Raw genomic sequence first — 18481 nt, forward strand, 5'->3', positions numbered from 1 at the left:
AACGGTGAACATTATGTCTGACGCTCTTGAGGGGACCAGTAAATCATTCTTACAAGAAGTGAGTGATGCTGAGCAGGATTAGAGGGGCCCTGCCTCCAGCCAGGTGGAGGAAAGGGATAATCGGATTTACTGGACACTGTGGATCTGATGGCCTGGCACATCAGACCCCCAAGAGTATAATGCTTTGGTGGACACTGGCGCACAGTGCACCCTGATGCCATCATTCTACAGTGAGGTTGAATCCATCTGCATCTCCGGAGTGACAGGGGGATCCCAGCAGCTGACCCTACTGGAAGCTGAAGCGAGCCTGACTGGGAAGCACTGGCATAAGCACCCCATTGTGACTGGCCCAGATGCCCCGTGCATCCTGGGCATAGACTATCTCAGGAGAGGGTACTTCAAAGAACCAAAAGGGTACCGGTGGGCTTTTGGTGTAGCTGCCCTGGAGGAGGTTGAACAGTTGTCCACCTTACCCGGCCTCTCAGAGGATCCCTCAGTGGTGGAGCGGCTTAAGGTTGAGGAGCAGCGAGTGCCGATTGCTACCAAGACGGTGCACTGGCGGCAGTCTTGGTAGCAATCTCACCAACCAAGATTCCCTGGTCCCCACCCCTCAGCTGATCTGTCAGCTAGAAAGCCAGAAGGTGATCAGCAAAACTCACTCACCCTTCAACAGCCCTATATGGCCAGTGAGAAAGCCTAATGGTGAATGGAGGCTAACTGTGGACTACCGTGGCCTGAAGGAAGTTACGCCAGCAATGAGTGCTGCAGTGCCGGACATGCTAGAGCTCCAGTATGAACTGGAGTCGAAGGCAGCCAAGTGGTACGCCACAACTGACATTGCTAACACGTTCTTCTCCATTTCAATAGCGCCAGAGTGCAGGCCACAGTTTGTGTTCACTTGGAGAGGCATCCAGTACACCTGGAATCGATTGCCCCAGGGGTGGAACCACAGCTCCACCATTTGCCATGGACTGGTCCATACTGCATTGGAGAAAGGTGGGGCTCCAGAACACCTGCAGTACATATGTGACATCATTGTATGAGGGACACGGCTGAGGAAGTCTTTGAGAAAGGGAAGAAGATAATTGAAATCCTCCTGAAGGCCGGCTTTGCCATTTAGCAAAAGAAGGTTAAGGGGCCTGCAAGGGAAATTCAGTTCCTAGGAATAAAATGGCAAGATGGGCGTTGCCACATCCCAAAGGAGGTAATAAACAAGATAACAGCCGTGGCCCCACCAAACTCTAAAAAGGAGACTCAGTCTTTCCTGGATGCTATCGGGTTCTGGAGGATTCACATCCCAAACTACAGCCTGATTGTGAGCCCTCTCTACCACGTAACTCGTAAGAACAATTTTAAATGGAGCCCTGAGGAACAACAATCCTTAGAACAAATTAAACGGGAGATTGCCCAGGCAGTAGCCCTCGGGCCAGTCCGGGAAAGGCAGGTTAAGAACATGCTCTACACCGCAGCCAGGGAGAATGGCCCTAGCTGGAGCCTCTGGCAGAGAGCACCTGGGGAAACCTGAGGCTGACCTCTAGGCTTGGAGCTAGGAATATAAAGGCTTTGAAGCTAATTATACACCAACTGAGAAGGAGAGACTGGCAGTATATGAAGGAATTCGGGCTGCCTCAGAAGTGGTCGGCACTGAAACACAGCTCCTCCTGGCACCCCGACTGCTGGTGCTGGGGTGGATGTTCAAAGGATAGGCCTCCTCCACGTATCATGCAACCGATGCCACGTGGAGTAAATGAGTTGTCTTGATAACACAACGCGCTCAAATAGGGAACCCCAGCCGCCCAGGGATACTAGAGGTGATTATGAACTGGCTGGAGAGCGAAGATTCCGGGATGTCACCAGAACAGGAGGTGACACGTGCTGACGAGGCCCCACCATATAAGGTGCCAGATGAGGAGAAGCTATATGCCCTGTGCACTGGTGGGTCTTGTCACATTGTGGGAAGACATCGACAATGGAAGGCTGCTGTGTGTAATCCCCCACGACGGGTCACTGAAGCTGCTGAGGGACAGGGTGAGTTGAGCCAGTTCACAGAGGTGAAAGCCATCCAGCTTACTTTGGATATTGCTGAGCGGGAAAAATGGCTGAGGCTTTACCTCTACGCTGACTCCTGGGCAGTGGCAAATACTCTGTGGAAATGGTTGCAGCAATGGAAGCAGAGCAACTGGCAACGTAAGGGTAAAACGGTCTGGGCTGCTGAAGGTATGGCAGGATATTGCAGCCCGTGTGGAAAACCTTGTTGGGAAGGTGCGCCATGTGGATGCCCATGTACCCAAGAGTCGGGCCACTGATGAACATCGACACAACCAGCAGGCAGACCAAGCTGCTAAGATTAGAGTGGCTCAGGTGGACTTGGACTGGCAGCACAAAGGTGAACTGTTCATAGTCCTGTGGGCCCATGAGACCTCAGGCCACCAAGGTAGAGATGCAACATACAGGTGGACTCGAGTTCGTGGGGTGGACCTCATCATTGACACCATCACAGAGATCATCCACAAATGTGAGACGTGTGCTGCAATCAAACATGCCGAGTGGGTGAAGCCCCACCAGAATGGAGAGCGATGGATGAAATATAGATATGGAGAAGCCTGGCAGATCAACTATATCACACTGCCACAGACCCGCCAAAGGAAGCGCCACGTACTCACAATGATGGAAGTAACCACGGGATGGCTGGAAACTTACTCAGGGCCCCACGCCACCGCCCGAAACACCATCCTGGGCCTTGAAACCCAAGTCCTGTGGCGACACGGCACCCCAGAGAGAATTGAGTCAGACAACGGGACCCACTTCCGAAACAACTTCATAAATTCTTGGGCAGAAGAACATGGCATCGAGTGGGTCTACCATATCCTCTACCACGCACCAGCCTCTGGGAAGATAGAGCGCTACAATGGACTGTTAAAAACCAGATTGAAAGCATTGGGAGGTGGGACCTTCAAAGACTGGGACATTCATCTAGCAAAGGCCATCTGGCTAGTCAACACAAGAGGATCTGCTCAGTCAAGACTTCCACGTGCTGTAGATGGGGTTAAAGTCCCTGTGGTGCGCATGAGGAATATATTGGGAAAAATGGTCTGGTTTAGTCCTGCACCAGGCAAAGGTAAAGGCAAACCTGTCCACAGGATTGCTTTTGCTCAAGGACCTGGGTGTACGTGGTGGGTGCTGCAGGACAATGGAGAGGTCTGACGTGTACCACAGGGGGACTTGATTCTGGGTGAGAGCATGCCGTGAATTATGCTGTGTCTTTGTAAATTGTTTTTCTGTTATTGCTAACTGCTAAATGGCAGGTGGACATGACACAGATGGTATAGAATGAAGGGGTGGATTATGTCCTGGTTCACCTAAGATAGGGTTAAGTTTCTCCCAAGCAGGAGAAAGGGATCTCCAACTGGGTTATTCACACCATGCTGATGTCAGGTCTAATGCTGGAAGCTTTCTTTTGTGGCTTTTGTCACAGGAAGCACGCGCGGTGGGCTGGCTGTGTTCACTGGGGTATCTTTTGTCTTGTTTACTGTTATTACTGTTTATTGTTATTATTGCTATTGTTGTTGTTCAGATTGTTCATCACACTGTTGTATTAAATTTCTCTTTGTTTTAACCCTGGGGTTTGTTCCCTACTCTGTCCGAGGGTGGGGGAGGGACAACGGCAACGTGGTCTCCGGTCCTAGCAAGGCCTAAACTATCACACAGATCAAGGGCTATTTATCCATACTTTAAAACCTCTATTTAGCGTCACGTCGTTTAGCTATGTTTCAATTTAGTTTTTCAGTATTTAAAAAATTAAAATGGAAGAAAGGTGTTCTAGGTTTTGTTCAGTGTACATTGAGATTGTCAATGTGGAATTTAGCCTGTGTTAAAATAGCTTCAAGTGTTGAAGTTTCAAGTGCTCCTGGTAGAGCTTGGTCAATGGTTTAAGAGTGCATCTTCTTAATTTTAAAATCCATTAACTTACTGTGTTTGATAGATCTGTACAATCAAGTGGAAATGGCAATATAGATATGTAGTTAAAGTGACTTAATACCAAGTGCTGTCTGATGTTTAATCTTCAGCGTAAGGATTTTTCTCTGATATTCCAGTTTCAGTGACACTCAATGTGACTTACCGATATCAGTAGGGAGTGAATTTTATAGACACTATCTCCACCATTTTGAAGTTTGTTTAAACATCTGTTCTACTGATGGGGTCTATTAATTCCTGTGAGCAGGAGCACTTTGTGATTTGAAAGCACAGGGGGAAGGAAAAAAAAAAAACACACAAAAGGAATTTTAAGTTTATGTTGTCACACTACACATCTTCAACCAGATAACTGAGGCTACTCAAGGAGTAAAAGAGCTACCATGTTGCAGTCATCACAGAATCATCTAGGTTGGAAAAGACCTTGAAGCTTCATCACGTAGTCCAACACTTACCTGACACTGACAGTTCTCAACCACACCATATCCCTGAGCTCTATACCTGTAGCATTTTGTATGAAATATGTATTTACTGTTCTTACATAGCAGATACATTTGAACTTTGTTGTCTCTTTCAGGTGTGTGGTGTGCATGTGTGATTTTGAGTCAAGGCAGCTACTTAGAGTCTTACCCTGTAACCACGAGTTCCACGCCAAGTGTGTCGATAAATGGCTGAAGGTAATAAGAAAAAAAGAAAAAAGAGAAAAGAATACCCATCTTACAGGGAATTCATTATGTAGTTTGGGGGGAGAGGGTGGTGACATTTTGCTCTTCCACTTCATTTCATCTTGTTTCATGTTTCTAATACTTAGGCTAAAAATGCCAACAGAGTGGAAGCACTGCCTACTCATGATATTTTTCTGGCAATTGATGAAGAATGTTTCTTTACAGTTTTTGGCCCAAGAAAAAATGAATATGAAGAGAATTATTTTCATTGAAAAATTTTACTGTGTTTTACATTTGCACAAAAGAATGACTCTGAATTCAAGTGATACTGAATGAAATTAAAAAAGATTTGAAAACAAAACGTAAAAATAATATAGGAAGTATGAATTAGAGTTTCTGTGATGATGGGGGCTTTAATTGTTTTACATATCCTGCATAACAAGAATACCTTTCTCTCCCACTTTGTTATTAACATTAGGTTCTGGGGCAAATAAAATGTTATGTGTCTACATACATGTGTATGCATATATACATATATATAGAAATATAATATATGCAAATAGAAATTGTAGTTTTATAAAATTATGATATACCCTTCCAAGATAATGTGAGCAGAAAATAATAATAAAAAAATAATCTAGAATCAGGGCAGTCCAGTAAGAGGACAGAAAATAGTAGTAGTATAGAGTGTGTTGAAGAACAGAAGATACAAATAAGTAGATCATGATACAGAGACATATCTACAAGCTGCATTAGCCAGATCTACTGCCAACAAGGTATTGATCCCCATCTTGCCTCACCTTTTTTGGTATTTTATTCTATTCAGCTTTAGTTTAATCTGTGTGTAGTCTGTTGTGCAGAACATTTGAAACTGCAGTGATCCTATATTAATATAGGATGCAGTCCCTAGAGAATTACAGATCATGTCTGTTGTTTCAGAAGAAGAAATTAAAAGCCCTTGCCTTTATGGCTTCTTAAAAGCAATAAAATGCATATCTTAGTCATACATTAAAATATTCAGTGCAGAGAATTCAAAAATCAAGTTAATATTGACAGCATTCTTTTGGCTAACAAGATACCAAGTTAATGAGAAGGATTTTAAAAACTGGAATGTGAAATTGCTTTTGGGCTACAGTACCCATGGTAGTTTAAGGCTACTACAAAATCTAAGGCCATTGTAAGTATTTGTGCAGCAATCCTCATAACTTTCAGTAGAACCTTCAAGTATGTCCTTCAATACACACTTAAGAATCCAGAGTCAGACAGGTATGTTGAATTAAGGTTTTTTGGGACTCAGTGTGACAGTTCTACAGTTAGATTTAATACTTTCAAGTGGTAATGAACTTGCAGTCAAATTCAGAACAGCAAAGTGAAAAAAGCTGATTTAGTTTAATCTTTATCATTGTAGATGTACTGTAGTAGTGGTGAAACAGCTTTTTACTGATGTTCTTGACACAGCTTAGAAACTATGTATTTTCTAACAGGTCTTCAACTGTGGTGTTTTCTAAAAGTTGTCTCATAATAGGAAAACTCTATGAGCATGAAAGTGTCAGCTGGGTGGGGGAATGAGGTGAAAGATATGCAGTGTAAACCTAAATGGGATGCATTTATACCCACCTAAAACTGCTTGTATTGACATTGTGTATTCCGGAGCTGATACAACATAAGCTAGACACGGTTAAATCATCATATTGTAGGATTGCTAAGGCAATATATTTACACCATGTGGGTTTAGTTACACTGGTATGAAAATGGTGTATGAAAATAAAGATAATTTTGCTTTGCAAATTATAACAAATTACTGGTAACACCAGCCTAGTTTAGTTACAGCATCTGTCTAAACTTGGTTACAGGTACACAGCAAACATCTGCAAGTAAGGATAACTAGAAGATATTTTGTGCTATAGTTTTGCTTCTGTCTATTCTTTTATGTATCTGACAAATTATTTTATATGTTGAAAGTATAATTATGTCCACATCCACTGAAGTCACATCATCCAACCAACATCATGTTGATAAACTCTGCAAGGGAAGATAAAAATTGTAGCTTTCAGTACTTGTAACTTTTTTTCACAAGATAAAAAAAGAAATAAATTACCATTTTGTCCCCGTGTTTTACTGATTGTTTTACTGATATAATCTTCTCTCTTTGAAGAAAGTATTTGCTATCTAGGAATATTTCTAGAACTATTTCTAAAAGTACAGAGTGAAGACGAATCTTTTAAGTTTCACCATGTTGTTAGTGAAAGATTTAAATGAGATACAGTCTTTTTTTTTTTTTTTTTAAATCCTTATTCCACTGTCTGTTGTTGATGATAGAGAAAAAAAAAAATTACCTAAGAAACTTTTGTGGCTTGTCTTCATGAGAGGTTTGATCTGCCTTGCTAGTATAATACTATGTACAGACCACCTTTTTAGGTAGTGTGAGCAAGTGAGAGGAGAGGAAATGTTCTTTTACAGTGTATTAGTTTGTCCACTTTAATTTATATTTCCCTGGTTAAACAAGGTTAAAGACATGAGAGAGAAAATGTAGTACAGTAGAGGAAACAAAATTAACAAGAGGGAGGTTAACCTTCTGCTTTTTACAGTATTGTCAACTGTCATATTTTGGTTATTTCTTAATAACCCAAATCCTTTAGTGAACTACAAATCTGTTCTTTTATAAAGAGAATCTGTTCTTTTATAAAGTAAGAAACATCATTCCAAAGGACAGCCTGAAAACATGACCTGTCTTCACCCTGAGGGTTTAGAACCAGATAACAAGGACAACTTGCCTTTATATTTAATATTCTGATAGGAAATGCTGTATTACAGATGAGAAAAGACAAACTGTGTAACTATAGTTTTAACTTGATTCTGATGGACTAACACCAAAGCAGCAGTGCTTTTTAGAAGATTCTGGTGGCCCTACAGATCCATTATTCTAAATGCAGTTCACTTTAGCTATAAATTTCTATTTAAAAAAAAAAATCTGTTAGTTCATTGTGCAGCTCTCAGCTCTCTTTCCTAACAGTACAAAAGGTAAGTTCTCCTGAAAGAGTGGCTGGTTGGAAGGTCAATTTTATGTCCACCATACTCCTTTTTTCGCACCAAAGAGTCATGTTAAATGCTCTTTTAATGAATTGGGGGAATTAATTTTGTGAAAGGCACATGAATGCAACTAAATTTAAAACAGATGTTCATGTGGGATCCTGAAAAGTTGCTTAAAAAGAAACTTGCAGTGTCCATGAGTATTCATTTTATCGTGGCACAGTGGATTTATTTCTGCAGTTCCTATCAAGAAATTACTCCCTCTGAATGCTGTTACATGCTACAGATAGTATTCGTTATTTATCTAAGCAAATACTTTTTTATTCATTAAGCCATTGAATTTTGAAGAACATGCCTTTTTATTTTAAAAATTATATTAGCAGAATTATATCTAAAATAATACAGAGTAGTGACCAAGTAATTGCATTGTTCTCAAGTAATTTCAAAACTGGTAAAGCAAGTAATATATTTTGAACTGAATCACCAGTCCATGCTTTATAAAAACTATAAAGCAATAATAATTACGATATAAACTATAAAACAGTAATAACAGTAGTAGTTGACAGAAAAAAAAATACCCTCACTTTAACTTGCATTACTAAGTAATGTTTTCAATAATAAAATGTTGCTTTCATTGGCATTTGTTTGGATTTGTAATCTGTGGCAATGATTTCTGAACTCTGGGCTGCAGAGCCACATTTCTTAATGTTTTCACTTGCGTTTTCATTGAGAAATTTGGTTACCTTAGTAAAACCTGGAATTGGCAGTAGTTGGTCCTGCAAATTTGCAATTAAAAAATACAGAATTTGGGGCAGGGAAAAGTTCTCTTCACTCAGCCTCTGCAAAGGAAATATTTTATCATAGATGTGACATGTTGCATCATTTGCTAAAATGAAATTAGCCTTTATTTGAAAAGGGAAATGAGAAGGCAGAAATAATTACTCAGAAGCTTAAAGAATGTTACTTGTCATCTGTCTTATCTTTTAAAGGAAGCTATAAGAGTCACAGGACATTTTCAGTGAGTGCTTTGTTGAAGGGCTAAGTTTAGACCTGGCTGTGTGTGTTACTTGAAAACCTGTTTCATTAGGTCATTCATCTTCCCCCACCCCCTCACCCTTTTACTACAACCCCTTCCCTTTTCCCAAGTGTACTTTCAGCTTTGACCACGTCTATATGATGGGGTTCTGGCAAAACTGGCTGCTCAAGGCTTGGATGATCGCACTCTTTGCTGGGTAAAAAACTGTCTGGATGTCTGGGCCCAAAGAGTTGTGGTGAATGGACTTAAATCTGGTTAGCAGCCAGTCACGAGTGGTATCCCCCAGGGCTCGGTTTTGGGGCCACTCCTGTTTAACATCTTTATTGATGATCTGGACGAAGGGATCGAGTGCACCCTCAGTCAGTTTGCAGATGACAGCAAGTTGGGTGGGAGTGTTGATCTGCTCGAGGGTAGGGAGGCTCTGCAGAGAGACCTGGACAGGCTGGAGCCATGGGCTGAGGCCAACTGGAGGAGTTTCCATAAGGCCAAATGCCAGGGGGCTGCCCTTGGGCCACAACAACCCCCAGCAGTGCTACAGGCTTGGGGAGGAGTGACTGGAGAGCTGCCAGTCAGAGAGGGACCTGGGGGTGCTGATTGACAGCCCGATGAACAGGAGCCAGCAGTGTGCCCAGGTGGCCAAGAAGGCCAATGGCATCCTGGCTTGTGTCAGCACTAGCGTGGCCAGCAGGGACAGGGAAGGGATCTTACCCCTGTACTCAGCACTGGTGAGGCCGCACCTCGATTCCTGTGTTCAGTTTTGGGCCCCTCACTACAAAAAGGACATTGAATGACTCGAGCGTGTCCAGAGAAGGGCAACGAAGCTGGTGCAGGGTCTGGAGCACAGGTCATATGGGGAGCGGCTGAGGGAACTGGGGGTGTTTAGTCTGGAGAAGAGGAGGCTGAGGGGAGACCTCATGGCCCTGTACAGCTACCTGAAAGGAGGTTGCAGAGAGCTGGGGATGAGTCTTTCTAACCAAGTAACAAGCAATAGGACAAGAGGGAATGGCCTCAAGTTGATTCAGGGAAGGTTTAGACTGGATATTAGGAAGTATTTCTTTACAGAACGGGTTGTTAGGCGTTGGAATGGGCTGCCCAGGGAGGTGGTGGAGTCCCCATCCCTGGAGGAGTTTAAGAGTTGCGTCGACATAGCACTAAGGGATCTGGTGTAGTTGGGAACTGTCAGTGTTCGGTTAACAGTTGTACTGGATGATCTTCAATGTCCTTTCCAACCTAGCTGATTCTGTAATTCTGTGAGAATAAAATTGAACAGAATATGAAGAGATGTGATCCCTGATCAGTAGAGCTCGTGACAACATGACACTGTTATATAGGACGTTTATTTGCAGGCCAAGGTAGCTAGTCTGGTTCTGGTCAGTTTCTCTGAAGGACACAGTACAGCCTCTTAGTTGCATCCATCTGATTGCAATATACTGTATCTATGAATCTGCATTAATAAAACCTTCAGCACTTAGATAAAGCCTAATTTGCAGGTTTGCTTTAAAGATAAAAGGCACTTTTTTTTTAATAAGCATAATTTTCAATTGGCAAACTTACAACACCACTCCAGCATAACAAAACAAACTAAAAAAAAAAAAGAAGTCATTAAGCACACTTTGTCTTCTCTTTTTTTGAGTACTCTTGAATTGCTTTTCAGTACTCACAGATGTCAGTGTCATACACATTACCTTCACAGTGTATTTGTCAGTACAGTAAACCCTCTTTTGTTTCTGGTTTTACAGGCAAATCGTACCTGCCCAATTTGTAGAGCCGATGCTTCAGAAGTGCATCGTGATTCAGAATGAACATCTAAGAGCACAATTCTGGTTTGGGTATTCCTGGTCACATATATCTAAGAGCTATCTATTGAATTTACCCATGTGGGTTTGAGCCTACCCTTTACATAAAAGGGTCAATGGACCTTACTTTGCACTGTGTGACGTAATCAGTTATAAAGCTTATAACTAGTCTTTACAGTTATGGGATTGTTATACTAACAGTGTGATTGGAACTCCAAAGATTTTTTTTTTTTAGCTTAATTTTTGTGTGCACTAACATTCCCTGGTTTTTGTGTGATCATTCTGAGTGTTGCTGCAAGATTACTGTGGACATGATCTTTTAGCATGTGCTTTTATATAAGAGAAAAAGGGGGGGGGAAAAAGTGGTAGCTCCAAACAGTATAGCAATCTACCTTATATAGAGCCTTCAGATACTGTGAGTGGGAAGGAATGATGGAATGTGTGTTTCCTTGTGAAAGGATGCGTGAAGTGTGCTTGTGACTGAGTGTGCATGTGTGTTTGAGAACCTGTATACCAGCATGTACTGAGAATGTATGTGTGTAGTAATAATTATGCTGCAATGTATAATCTTATGTGTTATTTAAACAGTACTAGTACTGTACACTGGTTCCTTTCCTTGTGTTTGCAGTTGCACACTGAATGCGACAGGTGCAGCAATTACAGATATTTAGTATTTCCACCCCAATGTACTTAATGGGCATAAAGACCTTTCTACTTACTGTTCAAACAGCTGTTACGCTTCCCCTTCACTGAAGGCTTTTAAATGTGTACCACTAAAGATTGCATTGATTATTAATACATGAAAAACCTTGGGGTTGTTAGCATATGTTAAAAAGTCTGGATTTTTAAATAACTAATTTACAAATTATTTTATCAATGTAAAGTTGCAGTATCACACAAATCATTTAGCAATATTAACATTTTGAATTGCTAATATAAAAATCAATGCTTCTCTGTTCTCCTTTTAAATTTTTCTATCTGGGTTTGCCAGTTACGTGATTCTTCCATGAAAGGAAGCAGAAAGGACATTAAGGGTCTTGTGCAACAGCTCTTCTCTTTTGGCCATTGTACTTGCTAAGGATGTAATCTTTTAGCTTATAAACATTGGTTTTAATCACATACATTCTTTGTTATTTACAAGGGAGTTTGTATACTACTAAAATAACTTGTAAAAGGTTACAATTCCTGCAACTTCATGGAAAAAATAAAATGTTTAGCATTTTCTCAGAGAAGTAGAACTTCTTATTTTTTTCATTCTATCACAGGAGAAGGAGGTTTTTTGTCACTTAACTACAGAATTTAGTTGCTCTGATGCTGCTCCTTGCCCATCCTTACTTCATGATGAGTGTAATACGAAGAAGGAAATCTCTTGGTTTTTGCAATCAAGTTTCCAGACTGCTCCACTGTAGGAGAAAATTGGAACACCTTCCAGAACAGTGCTGTGAAATAGGAGGTGATAACCTCTATTAAGGTGCTTTGAATAATGTTTTATTCGGGCTACTGAAAAAATAATTTGTAACATTCAGACTGTTAATATGTTCAGTATGTTCTTGCAAAATATTTAGGTTTGCATATACCATATTTATTCAAAGGATGCACTTTTTGCCACAAAATTCTTCTCCTAAATTCAGTGTCATTACTTGGGTTGCAGCAGTACAGGTGGCACAATTAGAAGTGTTGCTGCAACTTGCTGCCAGTCTCAGCTTTAAGTTTATTCTTTAAGTTTATTCTTTTCTGATTCTTTTTTATGCTGCTATGCTTTAGTGTCAGTTATAATTTCAAACAGTGTTAGATACTCTCCATGATGATTTCTCTTTTTGAAGATTCTACAGACCAGTCATAGCTCTTGGTGCAGATAAAATAAAAGCACAATTTTGCCCTATTTCAGATGCTTTTCCCTCTGTTTAGTTACACAGGTAGTTCTTAAAAACAGTCTTTCCATACCTATCTGTACTTAAGAACACTAAACAAATAAAAATGCTGTTACATCAACTTCAAAATATTAGAATTTCTCTTCTCTTCCAGTGGAGTCATAGAGTAGGCTTTTGACAATAACACCTCGCAGGTTAAATTATATATAATAAAATTTATTTTTTTAACAAATAAAATCATGTTTAAAAAGCATATGCCATAAATGTCTTTTAAAACTCTTTTATATAGCTGCAAAGAAAGAAATTCCGTGTGTACAGATTTAAACAGTTAACTTACACTACTGGGCTCAGTTTTTAGTTCAATGCATGGAAAGAGGGTGCTTTTTCTAAGCTAGAAAATGACAAATGAACAGGACACGTTCTTCTGAAGCCAAGGGAAAGTAGTCCTCTTTCTGGAACTGGAGAAATCTTGATGTATAATGTCCCTTTTTTCCCAGTAAAACTCTGTGAGGCAGTGGGAGATCTTGGAGATGGAGGGTCTAAGTTGGTAAAAGCCTGAAATTGGTGCACTCGTATCTTCTACAATGGTTCTTTCATTTGCATGGGACTCTTACAGATGTAAGTGGACTTGCTTCCTGTGGTTAGTGTATAAACAGCACACATGCATATGTTCTGAATCGACTTAGACAAGCTGCAGCCACGTCCTCTCTGTCAAGACAGACTGGATGTCAAGACGGGGATTCATGTTCAGCTGTTAACTGCCATGTGCTATGCACATTTTTGTGTACATTTTTGTGTAATTCCACAGCCTCCCATGGTGCTTGGTAGCACCAGAATTCAGCAAGAATTTCTTCTATGTTCGTTTTGCCTTTCTACCATCACCTGACTCCTTCTCAAAAAACCAAAACAAACCTGTAATATGTTTGCTTTATCGTATTGGCACTGCTGTGTTTTTTGCATAAACTGTCAATTCAATTTGAAGTGGATGTTAAGGCCTACAGATAATTCTAGTGTCTCATTTTGTGGCTTTCTTTACAGAAAAATTAAAGCTTTTTGTTGTGTGCCATTTTGTACAGGCTCTTGAATGTGATTTCACAGCTGTTAATACCTTGTGTAATACTTGGGATGAGATTTACCAACCTGTTAATTTTAATTGTAGAAAACATGTTTTTGACTGAGTTATCTTTGGGCCTTTGTAAAAGCTGTGGGGGTTTTTTTGGTACATTTACCTCATTTTGCTACTTGTGTTTCAGATTTGCTAATGGTTTTGAAAGTTTGAGTTTTGTTAGAATCATATTTTTGTCAAGTGTTTTCTTTAAATCATACGCTATTGTATCATTTAACATGTAGTTTTAAATGTATTATAAATATCTGTAACCAAATCATTTGAAGGCTTGATAAATTTTTAATGAAATTTGTACATTTTTTATGAGAGTTACTAGTAATGCTTTACTAGGTAGTGCAATGGATTTTTATTTTTAATTCCTGTGCCCAGTTTTGCAGTTGAGTTGTTCAGTAATAAATGTATGATGTACACTTACACAATTTTGTCCTGTTCTTCTTCTCAGAAAGAGGTGCATTGTTTACTTTCATTACTTTGCATATTTCTGTGCATGATCCTGCAACTTTAGATAATGGCAACAGATGCTTGTGTTGTAGGGGGAACTTTTGCTATTTGAATTGTAGCTTATGACAGACTTTTTAATAAACTTTGAGAGATCACAGGAAAATTATAGGAAAAGTTGTGTCATATATTTGAAAGTGTAAAATAACTCAGAGCCTTGCCTAGAAGATAAGCTTTCTAAAGATGTTAATTAGTCAGAGGAAAATTTGCAGGGATGAAGGTTGCACTGTGTGTCAGCTGAAGATGTGTTAACAGTGCCCTAACAGTGCCCTAACAGCGATAAAAAAAATGCATCCTGAGTTAAGGATGAAATTGTAAGGAGTTTGATTAGCCAGGGTCACACAAGAATCTGGTGGTGAAACAAAGAGGGGTTTTGTTTTGTTTTTAATGAGATGATGTAAACTTCAGTTGACAGATGTAATTATTTGAAAGGTTTTCATTTACACAGGACATTTAATAGCAGGTGTTCTTGGTACTCAAACATATTTGAAGATTCACTGGTGCTTTGAAAATCCTTAATGCAAAGATTCATATACATGTTTTTTGGATGTCCTAGATAACTGTTGGTTTGCCCTCTTTATTACAGCAGATGTTAATTGTTAGTTACACTGTTGAAAATGGACAGTGTTGCCAGTAATACTTGCAAAGCTGAAGTACTGGACTGCATAGCTTCAGTGATGATAGGGTAACATAGCAGCAGAATTATTAAAATCACATCCAGTAATTTCAATAAAGTTACAAACGTAGACATTTGAGTGATTATTTGTATTTATAGCAATGTCATCTGTGAGTGTAAAATTGCAAGAAGTTCTTATGCAAGCACTCCCTTTTTCAATATATACAAGTACAGTTTCTAAAGTTTCATCAGGATGTATTTCAAAGTGACAAACATTTTGTTCGATGTCAAGACAAATGTCTTGTGCCTTTGTGGCACTGATTGCACAAATAAATCCTTGTTCTCATGTGATGCAGGCAACATGAACAGTTTGCCATTTATTCCCATTTTCTTGGACCCATACTCTATGCTCTATTGGATATAGTTCCATGGTGATTCAATCCCAGAGCAATGATTGGGTATACGGTATACATCATAATATTGTGTATCATTAAGACAAAAGTGGTGCGTTTACTCTTAGTGGGATCATAAGTGAAATTAATAAGTATTGAAATTTCTTCTCAAATTCAATTCCATTGTCCCATATTATTTTCAGAATTTCAGTAGGTAAGGTGTCTTCTTCACATTCCCTTATGATTGTGGCTGCTGTGGATTGCATCCACAGTTGCTTGAATACAATTAAGAGCCAAAGAAACATTGTTTTGGGTGGCATCAAGTGCATCTATGATCAACTGATGGTCCTTTTCACCAGTTTTCTCCCACTGAGGTAATATGTTTGACAAAAGCTATTGCTTGGTTCCCAAAGCTAAGAGAGAAGATTGTAGAGGATGTTTCAACTTGTTTAGATCACTGGTTGTTGTGACCAGTTCATTTGTGAGTACTTCAGCATCTATGCTGTTTTAAGACTCCTCACCCTGTTCCTAAGATTCCAGTCACATCTCTCTTGGATTGTCTCAAGAAGGTGAGGGTTTGTCCACACAACCATGCTGACCATCCTGCATAAGATGTGTTCAGGAATGATGAGCAGATAGGTTTGATCACAGAAATACTGGTCTGCACTGATAGTTCCACCCATTTAAGAGAATGAGTTGAGCAGTACTTGTTGACCTGTATTTTTAATTATATAAAGACCAATGTTAAAGAGGTAAGGAGTTAGGCTAGAAAGAGGCCAGGTGGATACATTTTCAAAAGTCAGTGGGGGCAGAGGTTTTTTGTTCTTCACAATTGGCATAGATGTCACTGTGTCAATAATGAACTCAAACAGTAATTTAATGCTTCTGTAACACCAGAGATTGTACACAACTATGGGCTTGTTAAAAGTAAAGGTATACCAGCAATCTAAATTTGGTTCTGTTATTTTACAGTATTCAGTATTAAAATTTTCTGATCTGGTAGAGTCAGCATGGATTTTTTTCATTTCAGTTGGCCTATGGTAGGTAGACCCATTGATTACTTGACAGCTGATTTGTTTTTTCTTTCCTGGAATGGCTTGGAATTTAGCCATCTGATAAAGAGTTTTTCCAGTTCCATTCATCTTGTAGAGTATACCCTGCTTCCTTGTGTGTACAGGTGGAGAGATTTAAATGCCTTTTGTGGTGTTCCAATGTGTGCAGTGTATCTTGACAGTGCATGGTTCCAGGGGTCGTCATCATCACAATCCATTGATGTGTTTAACAATGCTGTTAGCCTGAGGATGGTAGGGAATGTGGAATATCCACCGAATCCCTTCCTCTTTGGCTCAGTCTTGTACTGTTATAGCTGTAAAGTGTGAGGCATTGCCACTTCGAATTTCTTCTGGGAGGGGAAGTGTGCTGAACCACACAGTCCCTTGACTGTTTTCTCCAGTGGCCAGTGCAAAATCAGCAGCTCTGGTAAGACCAGACATAACTTCTACCCCAATCAAGACATATATAGTCAATTTGCCAAGAGTGCCACAATGTTTTCTTGTCCCAAATGTGGAGGAGAGGCACCTTACTTTGCTGGTCCCTGTTAAGTTGTTGTGAACAGGCAGTCACCACTTGTTCATATAACTTAACTGATACAGGGCATCCCCGGGCCAGGCATTTTCGATACAAATAGGCCTGTCTGGTATGGCAATGCTTAACATCTAACCTTCCAAGTAAGCATTTCCATTCTTGATCGTCTACAACATCAATTCATCACAGCCGCATGAGGCTGTCCATTTGTTGACTGAACTGAGCGGCAATGGAACTAGAAGAGTTGTGTCCTTTCACCCAACTAATGTGTAACTCTGTCTCCTGTTTCCAACTATCAGTTTACCAGATTGCGACTCTTTTCACTTGCCAGTCATTGGCTACTCAGTGGACTATCCATTTGGTGGCTCATTTAAAAAACAGCTTATCAGTCAGTGTAGATATAGAAAGCACTGTATTGCATGGCCAACAGGACAGCTCTAAGTTCCCCAACCTGTGCACCACCTTCACCTATTTCAATCTTTCTCCTGTTGCCACTTCCAGTGCTATAGCTTTGTATTTCCACTCACTGTTCTCTTAATAAGATGATGCATCTGTGAACCACACCCCTGTAAGATTACTGCTTTCCCTCACCAGGGATGCTTCCTGAATCAGAGATGGTTTGCATGGTGGAGACTGGGACAACAGAGTACTATCTATGTCCATTTGTATTCAGACATTTTAATATTACCCTCGGTAATTGACATAATTTCATTGATGCCTTCCAAATAGACATACCACTTACAAACTATGGGTTTCTGGGCAATGCTGGCTGGTGGCGCTGTCCCTTTACAAACTACATCTAAGAGGTAGAAGGGCCCTGGAATGATCACACTTTGTTGTTATCTCTAAAAAGAACTAATTTCTGCCCGTTCCAAGCACTCACACTAGGGATAGCAAACCCTTCTCCAAGTCTGAATATCTGCTTTTGGTATCATTGAAAGAGTGAGAGCTAAATTCTGGTCCCTCTGGCCCCTTATGCCATAGGTTGCAATGAGAACCACGATGAATCCTCATTCTACATGGATAGGGTGTATAGTGCCAAGCTGTTGATACAGTCTTAGCTCTTTTATTAACAATTCTAGTGTGCTTGTGTGCTGTTTGGTCCATTCCCATGATTTTCCCCTATAGTTTAAGTAAACTATACAAGGGATGAGCAATGATGGAAAAATCAGGCATATGTTTGCGCCATTAACCCAGGGCTCCCAACATTTGCTGTAATTCCTTTACACTAGATGGATTTTGTCTCTGTTCTGTTTTTTTCAGAGTATCCGAAGGAATGGAAGCAGCTCCTTTGACCCACCAGACTCGCAGGAATTTAACTCTCTGTGTGAGTCCCTGGCATTTTGAGTCTGGAACTTCCATTGGGAACAATTCCAATTTAAGTAATGTCCCCCTAATGTTTTCCATTGTGTCTCTTACACTGTCTTGGTTCTTTCCCCCTATCAGGATGTTATCAATATACTGATACACTGTGTTGTCAGATGGAACAGGAATCTCTGCTAAGACTTCAGCCAAAGCATTGTGAGCGATGGGGAATGTTTATATCCTTGTGGGAGTCTGTTAAAAGTGTTTTGAATCCCCTTTGATGTGAAAGAGAACTGTGCTTTCTGTTGTTCAAGGAGTGGGATCATGAAGAACATATCTTTAATGTCCGAGGCAGCCATCCAGGAAAGGGCAGCTTCTTGTATCAGTGTCACTATTTCTGCAATATTTGGAACCACGTTTAACTGTTGATAATATACTGTAAACCACCATTGACCAGTTGGATTTTTTTACTGGCCACACTGGTGAATTAAAAGGTGAATGAGTCCTCTTTATGACACCTCTTTCTTCCAACTCTGCTACCACCCCATCAATCCCTGTAAGCATCACTGCAGGCAGTTGATATTGCTGAA

General features: G+C 40.3%; 1 protein-coding gene across 9 annotated transcripts in view; it reads left to right on the forward strand.

Moving 5' to 3' along the window:
* RNF38 (ring finger protein 38) overlaps positions 1-13909 on the forward strand; it is a 144005-nt gene extending 130096 nt beyond the window's left edge. For 7 of the 9 annotated variants that reach the window (XM_074933191.1, XM_074933198.1, XM_074933195.1 and 4 more), the window contains 2 exons: positions 4550-4649; positions 4784-6749. In XM_074933191.1, the coding sequence (XP_074789292.1) occupies positions 4550-4649; positions 4784-4909 (226 nt within the window). In that variant the 3' untranslated portion in view covers positions 4910-6749. Of the gene's footprint in view, positions 1-4549; positions 4650-4783; positions 6750-10442 lie in introns of those variants that run through there. The other 2 variants (XR_012635648.1, XM_074933192.1) reach the window with 2 other exon arrangements.
* The last annotated feature ends 4572 nt before the right edge of the window (positions 13910-18481 follow it).

The sequence above is a fragment of the Athene noctua genome, chromosome Z (assembly GCF_965140245.1).
Source record: "Athene noctua chromosome Z, bAthNoc1.hap1.1, whole genome shotgun sequence".
NCBI classification, from domain to species: Eukaryota; Metazoa; Chordata; class Aves; order Strigiformes; family Strigidae; genus Athene; species Athene noctua.